The sequence below is a fragment of the Lentinula edodes genome (assembly GCF_021015755.1).
Source record: "Lentinula edodes strain Le(Bin) 0899 ss11 chromosome Unknown C8R40scaffold_32, whole genome shotgun sequence".
NCBI lineage: Eukaryota > Fungi > Basidiomycota > Agaricomycetes > Agaricales > Omphalotaceae > Lentinula > Lentinula edodes.
The window spans coordinates 326,745-342,299 of record NW_025764338.1 but is presented as its reverse complement, the minus strand read 5'-3'; the positions used below and the strand labels follow the sequence as shown (position 1 = coordinate 342,299).

The 15,555-nt window shown below is 46.1% G+C and overlaps 6 protein-coding genes across 6 annotated transcripts; 2 read left to right on the top strand and 4 right to left on the bottom strand.

The window, feature by feature from the left end:
• Positions 1 to 1,056: 1,056 nt before the first annotated feature.
• On the bottom strand, positions 1,057 to 3,029 carry C8R40DRAFT_497072 (uncharacterized protein). Its single transcript, XM_046235254.1, has 6 exons — positions 2,635 to 3,029; positions 2,284 to 2,580; positions 1,919 to 2,212; positions 1,815 to 1,853; positions 1,336 to 1,755; positions 1,057 to 1,282 (listed from the first exon to the last, which is right to left on the bottom strand). The coding sequence occupies exons 1-6, from the start codon at positions 2,761 to 2,763 to the stop codon at positions 1,172 to 1,174; spliced, it is 1,290 nt and encodes a 429-aa protein (XP_046083460.1). The 5' UTR covers positions 2,764 to 3,029; the 3' UTR covers positions 1,057 to 1,171.
• Positions 3,030 to 3,136: 107 nt separating this feature from the next.
• On the bottom strand, positions 3,137 to 5,625 carry C8R40DRAFT_1052876 (uncharacterized protein; the record flags this gene model as incomplete). The annotated part of the gene is made up of 9 exons (XM_046224787.1): positions 3,137 to 3,501; positions 3,583 to 3,827; positions 3,901 to 4,160; positions 4,209 to 4,631; positions 4,686 to 4,764; positions 4,821 to 4,920; positions 4,973 to 5,327; positions 5,401 to 5,518; positions 5,579 to 5,625. 9 exons carry the CDS (start codon positions 5,623 to 5,625, stop codon positions 3,137 to 3,139), a joined length of 1,992 nt encoding a protein of 663 aa, XP_046083459.1.
• A 321-nt stretch (positions 5,626 to 5,946) lies between these two features.
• On the top strand, positions 5,947 to 7,926 carry C8R40DRAFT_1052616 (IgA peptidase M64-domain-containing protein; the record flags this gene model as incomplete). The annotated part of the gene is made up of 7 exons (XM_046224769.1): positions 5,947 to 6,148; positions 6,210 to 6,340; positions 6,403 to 6,434; positions 6,491 to 6,612; positions 6,666 to 7,299; positions 7,354 to 7,392; positions 7,455 to 7,926. The coding sequence occupies 7 exons, from the start codon at positions 5,947 to 5,949 to the stop codon at positions 7,924 to 7,926; spliced, it is 1,632 nt and encodes a 543-aa protein (XP_046083458.1).
• Positions 7,927 to 8,042: 116 nt separating this feature from the next.
• C8R40DRAFT_1052891 (uncharacterized protein) lies at positions 8,043 to 9,446 on the bottom strand (the record flags this gene model as incomplete). Its single annotated transcript, XM_046224790.1, has 3 exons — positions 8,043 to 8,610; positions 8,673 to 8,848; positions 8,904 to 9,446. The coding sequence occupies 3 exons, from the start codon at positions 9,444 to 9,446 to the stop codon at positions 8,043 to 8,045; spliced, it is 1,287 nt and encodes a 428-aa protein (XP_046083457.1).
• Positions 9,447 to 9,465: 19 nt separating this feature from the next.
• Positions 9,466 to 12,042, bottom strand: C8R40DRAFT_1117863 (ribosomal protein L1p/L10e family-domain-containing protein). The gene is made up of 4 exons (XM_046228672.1): positions 11,810 to 12,042; positions 11,490 to 11,756; positions 11,327 to 11,425; positions 9,466 to 11,267 (listed from the first exon to the last, which is right to left on the bottom strand). The coding sequence occupies exons 1-4, from the start codon at positions 12,007 to 12,009 to the stop codon at positions 9,629 to 9,631; spliced, it is 2,205 nt and encodes a 734-aa protein (XP_046083456.1). The 5' UTR covers positions 12,010 to 12,042; the 3' UTR covers positions 9,466 to 9,628.
• Positions 12,043 to 13,738: 1,696 nt separating this feature from the next.
• Positions 13,739 to 14,925, top strand: C8R40DRAFT_1162243 (Alpha/Beta hydrolase protein; the record flags this gene model as incomplete). Its single annotated transcript, XM_046230225.1, has 5 exons — positions 13,739 to 13,865; positions 13,960 to 14,056; positions 14,113 to 14,338; positions 14,473 to 14,669; positions 14,724 to 14,925. The coding sequence occupies 5 exons, from the start codon at positions 13,739 to 13,741 to the stop codon at positions 14,923 to 14,925; spliced, it is 849 nt and encodes a 282-aa protein (XP_046083455.1).
• Between the last annotated feature and the right edge of the window lie 630 nt (positions 14,926 to 15,555).

Sequence of the window (15,555 nt, the reverse complement as noted above, 5' to 3'; positions counted from 1 at the left end):
GAAAAATATGGTTGGCCGGCGACTTCGGCACTCTGACCTTGACAAACTACCACCACTGTAGCTGAGAGACCCTAAAGGAGAACTATCGCGATATCTCAATCTTGAAGACTGTGCTCTGAATCAGCATTATCGATAAAATCCTCCTAGTGCACCAAGACCCAAACAACGTCTATATCCTCTTAATACTCGTTCCAAACTCCATCACAATTTTCTTCACTCTATACTTGTTTCTAGCTCACTTTCCCCTAGCCGCTAGTTCGTGAACGTTTGAACTCCCGCGGTTCGTGGTTATCATTCGCGGTCATGAGCGCCAATCACCGCCACTATCACAGGCCGATGGTCTACGATGGTTTAGCCAGCTGCACTTGCACCACAGAATCCCGACCTATCTCTCTCGACAAAATTTTCTCTGAATAAGGTGACTGTGACGCTTATTTCTCGCCTCGAGATTGGATCTCGATGAAACTTTGTACATGCAACCTTATGGCTCTGTAAAAATGGTTAGTCTTACAAGCCTTACAAGGTACTACTCCTCGCCTCCTTCCGATTCCTCTTCTCCCAACGTACTTTTCTTTCTTCTTTGACTTCTTCATGCTTCTATATCCAGGCTTCTTTTATTTACACAAAGCTTATCAAGTACTTCAACCTGGATGTTCGCTCAGGATACTACTGTTCTTAATATGGGCTCTGAATTCGACCGGATCACTTAACATTTTCTTCAGCTCTCTATGTACAGCTTTGTTACTTCATCGTAACTTTACTCCTTAAATCCTAGGATCTTTGACCTTAAACTTTGAAGACTAGGTGGCATCTAGCCATTCGCTTACTGTCTCCGACGCCTATCCTGGCATGACCATATTCCTGTAGTGTCCTCGGTACTTTCAATGAAGTTACTATATCAAGAAATGCCAAAGCGATAGTTATCGATCGAGTCCATAGCATTTCAGTATTTTCAGTGATACGTCAGCGATTCTGGGGTGGTATACATATACCCAGTAGATATGTACAAAACATACATACATATAACAACAAATTCTTCAAAGCCCACCCGTACAAACAACAAATAAGTGACTTACTTACTCTTAAATACATTATCAACGACCTACAAGTCATGTCCGAAAATACCTAAAAGTATAGATAAAATATCAGTCAGCTTTAGCTCAAAGCTACTTCAACTGGGATAGAGAATATGTTGTAGACCAATGAGCGCATCGAAAGCCGAAGGCCTGCATGTCGGGTCGTCTGATGCCATGGTACGGAACAGTTCATGAACAGGTTCTATCTATACGAGAGAAAAAATTAGAGGCGCTGAGAATTGGGTGCAAAATCACGAACCAATATGAAACCACTGTCACTACCATCTTCAGTAAACTCAGATTCCAGTGTCAAAACACTTGACGCAAACTGCCAACAGTCCACAGGAAAAGGCGAAAACCGATGTCGAGAGTCAACAATCTCCGGAGGCTTCGAAGTTAACGGCCTCTTTTTACTCTGTTCCTTGCTCTCGGTAACACTTTCTAGCGCACGTTTTCGCGCTAAGAACGTGTCTTTGGTTGATTCCTGTTCCTCTTCAGGAGGTTGATATGCGAATAGATGTCCCCCGAGGCAGAATCTTTCTGCAGCAGGCGTACTTGGAAGAAAAGATACGGCGCGGTCAAAGTTGGTGATGAACACCCGAGGACTCCCCGTGAGAGGACGTTTTTGAAGATGCGAGAGGGGCGGGAAGTCGATGAGGAAGTTGTCAAAAGTGACGTTCTAGGAGTAAGTTATTGATAGTTGAGGTACAGCCGATAATCAATGCAAATTTAGCTCACAAGATGAGCAATGAGGTTTTGATGAAGAAAGTCTAGAGCCTACATATGGTCCAACGATATTCAATGAACAAAAAACGTTGAAAATGAATGAACATCGAACAAACCTCTAGGCACTGCGTAAAGATCTCCATCATATCTATTTCAGCGACAAAACGCATTTTGTTGGGAACGAACACTTCCGTTAAACTAGCCGTCACCCTTGGGAAAACGCCCAATATGATATCCTTCAACACAATCTCGCGAAATAACGGAAGAGTATGATTAGAACGAATCAAAGCTTCTGGGGCGGTTGCTACTTGACGTAAAATTTTGAGTGAACGAAGACCATCTCCGCCCACGGAAAGGACACGAATTACAACGTCTCCGTGATCATGCCGCGCTGGCCATAGGATATGTCTCTGTGAAAATAACAAAATCGTGCGCATTGTTAACGTATTATAGAAAAAAGCTTAAGTTATTCGCGACTCACAGGAGTAGCTAAGCTGCCTATTCCCAGATCAGGACCCGGACCTGGGGAATGCAAGTCTGAAGCCCCAACACTTTTCAATTCTTCTTCTTCAACTTGTGCAGATACGGGTATCGCATACAAAAATCCACTGGAGTCACCATACTGCCGCCCAGGAGGTGTTAGAATTCCCGGCTTCAAAGGGTTTAAATGGTCAAAAGACCATAGCCTGTACCCAAACCCTGCAAGGAAGCGGCGCAAGTGGTTCCAAGATGTGATATATCGCGTATGAGTGCGCCATTCCGTTAAATCTTGAGGGAGCTGTAATCAGATCATCGTTGTATCATCACCAAGTTTCAAATGGTATCCACGCACTTTTTTCCTTAGAAAATGAATTGAGATTGCTTCAGTATCTGATTCAGAGTAGGCAGATCTTCGAAAGAGAAGCCAGGATGCAACGAGAAAGCCTGGTGCGAAGACAGCAGTAGCTGTAACAAGCAGCATTCGACAGAGCTACACAGAAATGTTGGAATGTGGGTCCAAGCCTCAAGGTGGTTGAAAGCGCTATACTTAAAATGAGGCTTTCATTTGATCTAGTACCCACGATGAAGATGCTTTAATACATGTTCGTTATGTACAACATCGTGACTTGAGTGCTATTCCATATATAGGCATCGCGGATGCAGCGCTGAGCGCGTCGCGCTGCTCTGTCGAGTTATCGGTGGTAGTGGCGGAAATGACGAAGACCATGAGCGCTTGTGGCAAGCGCTCAAATATCATTGACCAAAACGTTGAACTCCGACACTGCAGCGGAAATAGTACATACATTTCCTACCAAAAGGACTAAGTATCTTGTTGATTCCGCTATACACGAGTTTCATCCCAGCTCTCTTCCCAGAAGAAACTTCAGAGGAACATCAACCTCCCTCGCTCTCAAATACTCCCCGACACTTTTCCCCAAAGGATCGACTAGGCTTGAGGAGCTCACACCGTCTTCAAGGATCCCAAAGATGACGAAGTGAACTGCATGAATGTAAGGCATCTCGAATCGAGTTATTTGGTATGGTCGGGATTGGAATTGATCATGAGGTGGATAGGCATCCTTTCCTAATAGTTCTCTCAGCTTGTTAATTGTGAGTAGCGACCGAAGCCAGGGCCATGCTTCGGAATTTGCATTGCGAACCCAAAACCCGACGTTGGCGTTCCCGCCTTTGTCGCCCGAACGGGCAAGAACAAGTGTGCCTGCATTAGAATCATAACATCAGTGTTCTTTCAAGTTGAAGGGCGATGACATGGGAAATAAGGTTGAGGTCAATCACTTACCAAACGGAACCCTCCTCGTTGGTCCAAAATTGGCCAAACTCAGTTTGTCATCTGGGTCGTAAGATCTCTGACCATTGAAGAGTTCTGTATGTTCTTCTTGGATGGGTGAGATATCAATCGTTCGGCCTTCATCACTCTTTCCAACGTTGTCTAGGTGAACTCGCATGGTTACGTCTTGCTGAGAGATGATCGCAGGGAAATACTTGATGAAAGGCTTTGGAACTCCATCACGAAAGTCCAGACTTCTGAAAGAGGAATCTCTTTTATTAGCACCACTTCGTTGAAATGGTTTGAAATGGACGGTCAACATATACATACCTACATAGTCCCGGGTATCCCGCCATCCCCATCGTCAAAAAGAGGTTCATGAAATCACTGATGACATCCTTTGTCGGCGCCTGCACAAAGTGCCGAATCATCGCAGTACAGTCTTTCTGTGATTGAGGGTCATTATATCGTAGCTGAGAACCTGGACCAATACTGGCGCTAGGCTCTGATGCAGGCAGTGAATGCAAGCCGTATCCGTAAAGGTCGATAGCAATCTTAGAAAATTTTGAGGGATCGGTTTTCCTCATTACCTACGCCATATGAGTTGACAAGTAAATGATCGACCATAGGATGCTTACCTGCATCTTCCAACTTTCGTATTTCTCCTTGATATTCAGTCCCACGGCAAACAATGTCATCTCCGCCTGGTACCCACCAAGGGAGCATACCGCGAGCTTGGTGGTCGGCGGAGGGGGTGATCCTGTTATACCCCATACTCGGACTTTATTCTTTTCGCCCGGCACAGTTTCGACGCGGACGTTCTCGAGATGAGCGACAACATCAGGATTGAGATACTTTGGTCCTTGAATTTCATACACTAGCTGAGCGGTGACGGTGTCTACAGTGACGCCGCCATTGGATCCCGGGTGTTGAGTTATCATACATGATCCGTCGTCCGCGAGCTCGACAATGGGGTAGCCAAGATCGTAAAACTTGGCTTCTGGTGAGCCTGGGTCCGAAAAGAGGTTACAAAAGTCACAAAAATTTCCGCCGGTAGTGTACTGTCCGGTACATTAGTGGTGAGAACTAAGAATAGAGAGGAGAATGAAACACACAGGTCCACACTCAGTAATATGTCCTGCTACGAGGCTACCCGCCAGCTGGTCCCAGTCAGTCAAAGACCATCCATGCCACCTGGAGTGTTGAACTCAGGAAGGAGAAACTAAGAATTTCGTTAAGTTGTAACGCACCACGCACCCAGGGCCATGACCGGCGAAGCGTCGCAAACCCTGCCACAAACAATAATTTGTGCACCGTCTTCGAGTGCTGCTAGGATTCCTCGCAAGCCAACTACGCAAGTCTATTGATTCAAACCAACCATGCGCTTTAAATAGATATTTACCATAAGCGTTTGCACTAAGAATCTGTCCTACGTCTCCATCCTTGAAGGCATCATTCAACGTCTGCCCAGGAATATCCAGATGCGAGTAGATCTTTGCCGCACCATGAATATCAGCAAGGTTTGCTTTGACTGTGTCGAGGACGTTGTCTCCTTCAACCCAAGCAAGTTTTGTTTGGCCCAAAAGTCCTTTCGCGTCTAGTATTCTCTTGATCTCCTCGTACAAGCCTCGAGGATTCAGTGCACCTCCGTCATGAACCCACTTGATCCCGCGGTTCACAATTTCCTCTGCAGCGTTCTCCCACTGGAGCTGTATGAGAGGAGATTGTTCGTAGCCAAGCTCGGGGTTGTCGATCATCTGATACAATGAGGAGATTGGAGTCAGTCTTACTAACGAGGAATAGTAGTAAGTACTAGAATCCTGTACGCACCTCAAGTGCTCTCCAGGGAATATTTACTTCCGCCAAATAATCACTAAATATCGCATCGATGGGACCTTCGGTGGCTAGCCGGTATAATTGGTCGGGGCCATCCCCAATCGCGCCTGAGCTGTAATAGGGCAATGATCACTTTGAGAGTATTTGCGTAGAGTCAAAAACTGATACATACGAATTCCCTATCCTGATTGGCCTTCTTGTACTTGTGGTATCTCCCATGATGATGATTTAATTGCAAGAGTGAACCGGTATGTACCGAAATTTAGCTTCATCGTTATCGTGAGTTAGGAATAGGATGAATCTGGGATGAATACAGTGGAAAAAACAAGTGGAGTCCGAGGCTCCGAGGAGTTATGGTTCATTCAACCGAACACGGCCCGCTCGGCGCTCTCGTCTTCTTCGGTCCTACCAACTTAATGTCATGAGTGCCAGCGTTTTTACGACAGTCTCCGGGAATTTCGCGAAGAAGAGAAGGAGAAAAGATAACTCAGGTCACAACTTGTGCTTCACTAAGAAGATAGAAGACTCTTTTTGACCTCCATGACAAGAATTATCACGTTTGCTCTTCTGGGAGTATGGGTTCTGGGATTTCGGGGAGTTGTCTTTGGAGCTAGTGTCGACGCTGATGCTCAGGTCTATTTAACTGGCCCAGCTGCTAATCCTCCGCCGTTGGAAATTCAACCGCTGATCGTCTCTGGTCCTTCGAAGAACCGGGTGGACTTGGTCTTCTTCTCAGATGGATGTGAGTTGTTTTTGGTCAATGTCACTTTGACTAGATAGATGTTTTTTTTTCAATGACACAGATCTTTTGGAGGAGAAATCAAAATTCATGCAAGACGCGCTTCGTCTCGCGGAAGATGTTTCTGGAAATCACACATTCAACACCGTCAAACCACTGATGAACTTCTGGGCAGCGTTTACTGCGAGTGAAGAAGTGAGGTTTTAGTTGATTCGTTATCGGGATATTGATTTTGAATGTTCTCTCCTGTCTCGTAGAGTGGCGTAGGTACAGGAGGAAAGCCGAAAAAGTAGGTTATCGATGTTGCTCCTTCATATAGAGACTCGGTCTTTTACGCGACAATAGGACACCATATGGTTTATACCGTGACGGAACTGAACTTCGAGCAGTATACTACGCTTATCCCGAAGTAGCAGATGCGGCATGCACCTCGATGGGTGAACAGTGCGATTTTCCAATTTTACTAGGTAAGCTCCCCTTTTCGTCTCTATTTTCTGCATATAACCGACATCGTGAACAGGCAATGATCCTCTCTACGGCGGTCTTGGCGGTAGGTTCACCGTGATCACGTCGTCGATACTCAACGGACCCCAAATCCTCCGACACGAATTGGGGCATAGTATTATACCCGTCGGCGAGGAATACGACGGAGGTTTCGCGTATTTCGGTGTTAACGCGTACCACAATGCCAGTGAATCTGTCCCATGGGCACATTGGATGGCCGAGGAAAGCAAGAAGGACCCTCAGTCCACGCCTCCCCGAATAGAGCGCAGCGTGATGCCCATACAAATATACCCTTGGACCCTCCTCAACACCTCATCCCCATACACAAGTACCTTTACTTCCTCTGGAACTTTTCCACGATACATCGTTCGGTTTTCCTTATCGGGTTTGCCTGAGGAAACTGACCTCCGGGTGGAACTAGATGGAAAGAATCTTGGATGGAAACCCAAGGTGGGGTTGGGTGTGGACCGGTGGCATTATGATATCAAACTAGGGCAGGGTTGGGGAGATGAGAATACAATAGAACTTGAGAGAAGCGGCGGGTTGACGGGTGGCACGCACGAGCTTAACTTTGTGCTTCTCAATAAGGCTAGAGAAGGGGAAGCACAACTTTGTAGTGCAGAGGTGTTAGAGTTTGGGTCGGAAGAAGAGTGAGAGTTTTCTGGGACTTTGACGGACATGGCATTTACTGACAATTTAATAAGATTTGTCTCGACTCCAGGATACTATGGTATTTTTCCAACGTACGCATATCTCGTCATTGGTTTTTTGCTACAATAAAGACCTCCCGTTGGACTTTATACAGATACTCTGACACCAATGAAACCTCCTACCGACCCACAAACGAAGATTGCCTCATGCGCATTGTCACCACGCCCAACTTTTGCAGTGTATGTCTAGAGGGTCTCTGGCATGCACTGTTGAGCCAGGTCAGATTGATCGATGATTTGGTTGTTTCAACCATTAAAGGGAGCGAGGTCGCGGGAATGACAACAATTGAAGTAAAGCTGGTCCCGTTCGCCCAATTCCGTTTAGACCTGGAAAAATTGAAATCTACACAATCGTCGGACTGGGCTCAACTCAGAGCCCTTGCCGAGGCGGAGCACTACACTATTATCTGGTACAAAGACAATATTGCTCTCCCCGAATTCGAAAATCAGACGAAGATTGAGGTGATTACCCATGCTACGTATGCGGTCGATGTTCGTTTTCATACCCCGGAGGTAAGATTGGACAAGGAGGGCCATTTAGGAGACCGGAGGGAGGTAGTGGTATAAGTGAAGTACTGTTAACAATGTTGTAGTACTCGTGTAGCAATTGCCTTATCAACAACGATCGATATCTGGAAATGAAGAATCGACCAGGCGGGGAAATTAAGCTATTTAACCTATGATTACTTTTGTGTACGGTTGAACTGTGAATTAGAGATAGATGCGATGCACCCGGGAGCTGTACAGGACCACGGGCACTCTCCTGCTCTACTTAACACGAACCCATTCTCGCTCCCAACAACAAATTGGTTTTCCAACACCAATTCCTCCCCCGTCGATTCAAGTTTACCTTCATCTCCTCCATCACGAAGAAACTCTGGACTGGACACTGTCATGAAAGCCACGGTACCATGCCGAATCGACGCAGAGTCTCTCCATGTTTCCAACGACAAGGGTTTGACGGAACGGCGGTGAAAAAACTGCACTCTTGCTCCGGCAGGGGGGGCCATAGTTTGCGTATTTAACGAAAGAGTTCCCCGAGATGGGTCGCCGGCTGTGATAGCGTGTAGCTGATACGGCGCAGAAACACTTGGACTAAGAGAAGGTAACACGCTGAGGTAGAATTCCATATCGTCTTTGAACCTGATAGCCGTAAACGAAGTTGTGTCAATACCCGCGTCGCGAATGCGGGAAAGCAAAAGCTGAGTGGGATTGGAGAAGTTGAGGGTGTTGATGAGGTTTCCTTCGGAGCTTTGCACCAGAATTGTCAGCCAATAGAACGATAATTACATGAAGTTCGTCGAATTAAGTACCCTGTAACATCCAATGGATCCCCAAGAGGTTGAATGTCATCTGGAATATCGAAATGGAGCGATTTGGGTGTTGTGAACGCAACACCCACAGCACCGGAATCAAGAATTTGCTGGTTGTGGAACAAAGTAACTGGTCTGCCTGTGATGAAAGGTGTAGATGAAGCCAACAGACCAAGCTGCGCGACCAAATTTCAATTCCAGAACGGCTGTAACAATGTCCAACTTACTGACTTGACTAGCTCCAGGAAAAGACTCCGAAATCGCAGACGAAAGACCTTCCGGGGAAAGATCTGAGAAATATAGTATAGAGCTTGCGTGCTCAGCGTCGAGACGCGTTAATTCGTCTGGAAGGTCCTTCCTTGTCCCTCTGCCATTTGACTTCCACAGACGATCCCAGTCGACTGTTCCTTCTAGCAAAGTCAAATCCTCTTCTTTCCTTTCATCCTTCCGCCGAAACGCGTGCCATCTCCCGACTTGGGTTTTTTCTTGCCCAGCTATTGTCGACCGAAATGAAATAGCATTTTTTGGATCAAAAAGGGCTATGGAGCAGGATATATATCCGGAAGAAAGTGGTGCTGAAAGGCATCCAAGCGAACTTGTTGAGGAAAAATCCATTAAGGTGTCCACGAGAGACGAAAGCTCCGACGACTGAGTGGTGGCAGATAGTGCGAAGAGAAATGTATGAGGTGTAGAGGCATATTGAGATTTTATTCGTTGAAGTCGAGAGAGTACGGAAGCGGAAGAGCGAGAGATGATGGTGGTTGAATGTAACATCCCAGTAACATCTCTGAAGGCTTGCGTCGAAGTTGGATTACATATGTATATATTCTGAAGTCTCATACAATGTGCTAGTAGATATCCCACTACCATCGGTAGGCGCAAAAAAACCATAGATCGATAGAAACAGCGATAGCGAAAGAGAAAGATCTTATAACTGCCTGTACTTCGTAAGTACTTCACACAACCTTCTTCCCCAGCAAAGAATCCTTCACGCTCTTGCCTCCCTTAGCCTTCGAAACCTTGTTTTTCTTTTTCTCCCCAGGCGCATCGCTTTTCTTCTTCTTCAACTCCTCTTTACTCAATGATGCTGGAACTTCCTTTTCATCAGCAACCAAGGATTTCTTGTCCTTCTTGGGTTTCTTTTCCACTGCGTCCGGAGCAGGAGCAGTATCCATGACCATGGCATCATCTTCGGGACCTGCTGCAGGATCGATTAATTTTTTCCCTTTCTTCTTCTTCTCCTTCTTCTGCTCCTCCTTCCCCTCCTTTGCGTTCTCAGTAACGGCAACGACCACATCTGTCACTTCAGTTTCCAGTGCACCATCACTTGACAGTTTCGCCTTCTTCTCCTTCCTCTTTTTCTTCGGGTTTTCATCCTTCACCTCTACCTCTACCGTAGGTATTTTTTCCGAGACCTCGACAGCAGGAGTCGTCCTTTTCTCTTTCTTTGCCTTCTTGGAAGAGCTCGTGTCCTTTTCCTCTACAACTGTCGCGACAGACTCGACCTTCTTCGCCTTGACCCCCACGTTGTTGCCCTTCTTCTGAGTAGAGGGGGGTTCCCCGTGTGTAGAGACAGAGACGTCAACAAGGGGCTCAACAGGAGCAGTCTTTGATGCAAGCGGTTTTTTCGATTTATTTGCCGGTGCAGACATAGACTCTGTGGAAGTAGTAGCGATAGGAGCAACGATTGGGGTAGGAGCAGGCTTCGTGAGCCCGCCGGATGCCGTAGGACTGGGTTTTCCCTCTTTTTTCTTATCTTTCTTTGGAGCATCCTTCAAAGCAGAAGTATTAGGAATGGTGGTGGTGACGGAAGCCGCATCTGCAGCATCTGTAGTTTCTGCCGATTTTTTCTTTGTCGATTTTTTGTCAACAGCAGCTGTGGCCTTTTTCGTGGTGGCAGGAGTATTGGCAGCAGTGGGAGTAGGGGCTTGTAATGCAGTTCCTTTCTTTGCTCTGGGTTTAGAGGCAGAAACGACGTCTTTTGCGGGGGATATGGACGTGGCGGATTCTTTGGCGACTGTTTTGGCGGGAGTAGACACGATCTGTTTGGATTTCTTCGATGTAGTTGGGACATCGACAGTGCCATCCTTGGCAGACAACGAAGATCCATCAGAGCTCTTTTTCGACTTTTTCCTTTTCGGACTTGCAACGATCTGGTTGTCTTCGTCTACGTCTGCCGCGCGCTTTTTCCCTTTGGATTTACCCGTCTGCATAACCGCTGGCGAATCACTCTTTTCGTCATCTCCGTCCATATCCACATCTTTGTCGGCTTCGTCACTATCCATAGATTCGTCCTGTTCAAGCTCTTCATCCTCATCTTCACCTTGGCTCTCGTCTTCGTCCTCATCTTCTTCACCTGGGCTCTCATCTTCGTCCTCCTCGTCCTCCGCAGTCAAACCAGCCCAGCGACCGCCATCGGTATCGTCCAGTGAACAACTCCAAATTGGCAGATTAACGCTATTGCTCGTTTTCAGGCCGAGACCCTGGATATTGTCCCACCCGCCATTCACTCGTGCAGCGATAGCCGGTAATGCAGTCTTGATATTAGCAACAACCTGAGCCGCTGGTTGAGAAAATTTGCCAACTTTGATTGACCTAGACCATAAGCGCTAATCAGTGTACATCAAAAAAAATTCGATTCACGAAATACTGACAGAGCAGTACCACGAATGGATGGCATATAGGTCGAATTTATTGCACGTTCTAACTCCTTCTTGAGATCCTTGCGAGTAACTGTGACAGGAAGAGGTTGCCTTGAAAAAGGTAGTTAATGGGTTGAGGAAAAATAAGAAAATACTGGAAGTACGCAGGCCTCACTTCTTTGCGTCGAAAAATTTCGATCCGAGAAGTTTTGGGAGAAGGGGAATAATTCGTTTATCTGCCAGGAACAAGCCATGTTCCTTCAGCAGAGCGCGACGGGCGTCGTAGGCTTTGAATTTCCCTTTGAGCTTCTCAATGCCCACGACCTTATGAATAAAATGGATATCGTTGTCAACGATTAAATCTTTGTACGTTCGTTGCGGGTCTTTGGTGATCAGGCAAACGGACTCTTTTCGAGGATCAACAATTGGATAGGCGACCGGACTGTAGATCGAAATTTTAGTATTGAATGTAGTATGTTTTGAGTACCGACAAACATTGTGAAGACTTTGAGACTGGAACTCTGGGGTTGCTTTTTTAATGCCACCGTCAGCCAGAATGATTGTTCCGTATCAGGTAGCAGCTGCGTATCAGCCTTTTTGGCAGCAACATCCGATACATGGGTGAAAAGAGCATCAACGGCCTGCTCGCAATGGTTCAACGACACCCGGTCGTCTATTAATTCGTCTTTGGCCATGACGAAAAGGTTGGAACAATTTGAGTGAAGAAAGTGAGCGCCTAATGAAAAAAATTGTGCGGCTTGTTTCGGCATACACCCTTGATCTACATATCAGTCTATGACTCGTCGACATCTTCGCCACAAGTTGGACCAGCACGTCGTCGTCGTTGGTGGCATACATAAAGTAAATTATGTGCTGTGTACCTTGGTTGCACCTCAACGGGCTCTCCGCCACCCCAAACCGCGGAAAGTAACGCCAGTTTTAGAAATCAGACCATAGCCTTAACACTTTCCGCAATCTCTCTAGCGAAACTTTCATGAAGTAATCATTTCAGCTGTTCAAGAGCTCTGTTGAGAGTACGTAGGGATACGTAGAGGTACGAAGGGGTACGACCAGTACGTATGCCAATACCACAGAATACCACCAATCAAGATTTGTGACATCTTCCACATTTTTCCTTCGCATCTAAATGTTCGGAATTTTGGAACGGCTCTCCCGAAAAAATCCTGTTCTTGGCTTGTCCGTGCCTATGTAACACTATATGCCAGGTAAAACCATTGAATGCATAGGTTGAGTACCTGCGGTGAGTGAAGTGCCCCCTTCTCACATGTCAATTATCATGTTTTTGTCTTTCTCGGCAACTGATCTGTTCTTCTGGGAGGCGTCTGTAGCGGGAGCAGTATCCATGACCATGGCGAATCGTAGCCCCCTTCTCTTATCCTTCTCCGACGTTCTCTTGCTCCTTGGCTCCTCTTGCCACCCGCAACTTGAACTAGCTCAAGTGCTTTGGCCATTCGCCACGCTAGTGAGGTTAAATCTATGGTACAAGGTTCTTAGGCTTTATAGCCTTCGTGCTTCCAATCAACCATGTAACGAGCAATGTGGAGATTATGAACAATTCCTCCTGTCTTACTGCCACAAACGGAATTTGACTTGAGTCTCAATCAGTACCTTGAACCGGTGGACGCGTCGGGTTCTCGGAAGGTCAAGCATGCTATCTATCCTGTGCCTCGACGTTTACCTTTTGTATTCCACGCCGAGTCGTTCTAGATTCGTATAATGATTCTAATCGCTTCGAACTTTGGACCTCGGTACAATCAAAGGTAATCACCCCCGCATCGCAGACACGCGCAAGATCGACGAGTGATCGCAGGGCCTGCTAATTCCCGCAAGTTCCCGCACCATATGATTAATATCGTGGCCGAAGAGTCAATAATCTCGTGGGGTACTAGTAATCTTTTTTTCAACTCCAAGGACTTCCGGAAGTAAGTTTTTCATTTTTTCTATAGGTTTCTATTTGAATGCCCATTACAGCACCTGGTGAATGTACATATGTTTTGCGACTTAGTTCTCATCGCAATACCTGCGATTGACCCGCATATGCAAAAATTCATGCCCTAAAATTTTGTAGACAGGCATCACGGAAGACTTCCTACAAACGGACGTACACCTTAATGAACTTTCAGCTGGTATCAGCCCACGATACAACATAATACTGAAAGTCATTCTTCCTTCGCTCCAGCTCGTACAAATATATTGCGGATCGTCCTGAACCTGAATTTTTGACTACCATGTCACGGATTCATGTAACCTTTCAAGTTTCCATACTGAGTGCTGCATTTGCCAAACAGTCATTGATACGTGTGAAGATTCCGGCTTTATTTGTTCCCGAACCCCCGTTCACCTGAGTCTGTCACGTAGATTGACGTTCTCAAGTACCACAAAGATTAAGGAGCTGAGCTTGTCATGGCTAACCGTATTTCAACGAAACTTTCTATTCCTCATCCGGCGGAGGTTGACTGTTCCATCGTGGGTGTGCTAGAACAACTTTCAGAACTCAAACCTTGTCCTGGCCGTAAAATCGCTTTGGTATGTTCCATATATGGATGTTCTTGTCCTCTCCTTGTCTTAACATTACGATAGATTCTTCATGGCGCTGCGGGGTCAGTTGCATATTAATCATTCAGACTCTGTAAATCATTCGATGGATAGCCACAAGGACTACCTATTTCTGAAACGTCTCGCACATCGTCTTCCTATGGATTCCTTTCGTTTTGATTTTCGGCAAGCATCTACCAACGTACAACACGTTGATGAAACTTAGCTCATTGTTCTCTAAGGGGCAACCACGAGACACCGGGTGTTTGGAAGCAAGGGGGCATGGATGATGATCTAGAAGATATTCGTGTAGTTGTGGATTTCCTTAAGGTCAGGTATGGCTATGTAATTGATCTTGTTGTGGGACACAGTAGAGGGTCAATTGTGGCCTTTCGTTGGATTTGCACCTCGGAGGAAGGAGCCAGTATATCGGGCTTCGTTAATGCTTCAGGACGATATCGGATGAAGGTGTGTCAAGCTCGATCCTTATTCGCCCACCAATACAGTATTTAGATATCCAATACAGAAACTTTTAGGTCTGCGGTAGTATATTCTCTCTCATTCATCCGCTAATACGCTGTTCAGAACGGGAAGATATCAAGCAGTGGCAACGTTCTATGTCTGCGGAAGGACATCACGTTTGGTCTCCTATAGTAGCGCGAAAACAGGTGTCTTTCAAAATCTATCCCGAGGATATGACGACTTTTGCAAATTGGGATACCTCTTTTGTTTGGGATTCGTTCCCTGCGTCTCCAGATGTTTTGACAATTCATGGGTTGTCAGACAAGGCTGTACCTTCGTGTGTCTTTTCAATCAGTCTTGCCGCATAACCTGATGCTTTTCCCGTTTGAAGGTATGATGCGATTATCTACGCTCGCGCATTGAATGAGAGAGTTCCAGGAACTCACAATCTTCATTTGATGGAGGACGCCGATCATAATTTTACAGGGCGTCAAGATGAAGTAGTAGATATCATTTTGGAATGGTGGGATAAGCACGCGCAACGTACCCTTAAAACCGGAATCTGGATGTCGGGGATCAGAGGCAAGCTTTAAAAATACTCTGGGATGTAATTTACTGTGTCACTTTTAGGTATACTTAGAATCAAGTTAGAAGTCGATAATGTGATAAGTATCAACAAACCAACTTCCTGATTGTATCTGTTCATCACACATTCCTGGTGTGGCTCCGGTCGCTGGTGCGTGTAGGCAGCTTCACGCTGTAGAGCAAATGTAGATCAGCTGTGTACTGCGTATGCTTGTCGTGGTGACATGCTGTCATCTATGTCAAGACTCAAGGAGAAGGAGTGAGACAGTGTATTATATGGTTGTATGGGTTACTGAATGGTACGTTAGTATGTACAGTCTTCGAAATACACAAGGATTAACTAATGGTCTAAAAAGTGGAAGATAATCTACAACTAAAGCAATACATAAAAATAGTCTCAGTGGTCCTTGGCGCTCCGCCTGGGGATCCGTCGTCGCCCTCGGTTCGCCCCTCCTTCCCTATGCGCGCAGTGTGAAATATCTAGATCGGTTGAAGCTCTCTCGGTCCACAAGTCATTTCTCGACTGCAGCCTTCAGCTCGATGTGGCCACAAGAAAGTGTGATGCAAAGGTTTTGCATGTATTAAGATGGGTAGTAATGTTGTATTATGCGTGTGTAGACTGCATCGGGCAGTTGTGT

Bases quoted from the DNA above. Each gene is read 5' to 3' on its own strand.
- C8R40DRAFT_497072 (XM_046235254.1), bottom strand. From the start codon at position 2,763: ATGCTGCTTGTTACAGCTACTGCTGTCTTCGCACCAGGCTTTCTCGTT. The intron at 1,756-1,814 runs GTGAGCTAAATT...ACTTACTCCTAG, and splicing joins AAAACCTCATTGCTCATCTT to AACGTCACTTTTGACAACTT. The intron at 1,283-1,335 runs GTTCGTGATTTT...TCTCTCGTATAG, and splicing joins GTGACAGTGGTTTCATATTG to ATAGAACCTGTTCATGAACT.
- C8R40DRAFT_1117863 (XM_046228672.1), bottom strand. From the start codon at position 12,009: ATGGCCAAAGACGAATTAATAGACGACCGGGTGTCGTTGAACCATTGC. The intron at 11,426-11,489 runs GTGAGGCCTGCG...ACCTTTTTCAAG, and splicing joins AAATTTTTCGACGCAAAGAA to GCAACCTCTTCCTGTCACAG. The intron at 11,268-11,326 runs GTCAGTATTTCG...CTTATGGTCTAG, and splicing joins TCCATTCGTGGTACTGCTCT to GTCAATCAAAGTTGGCAAAT.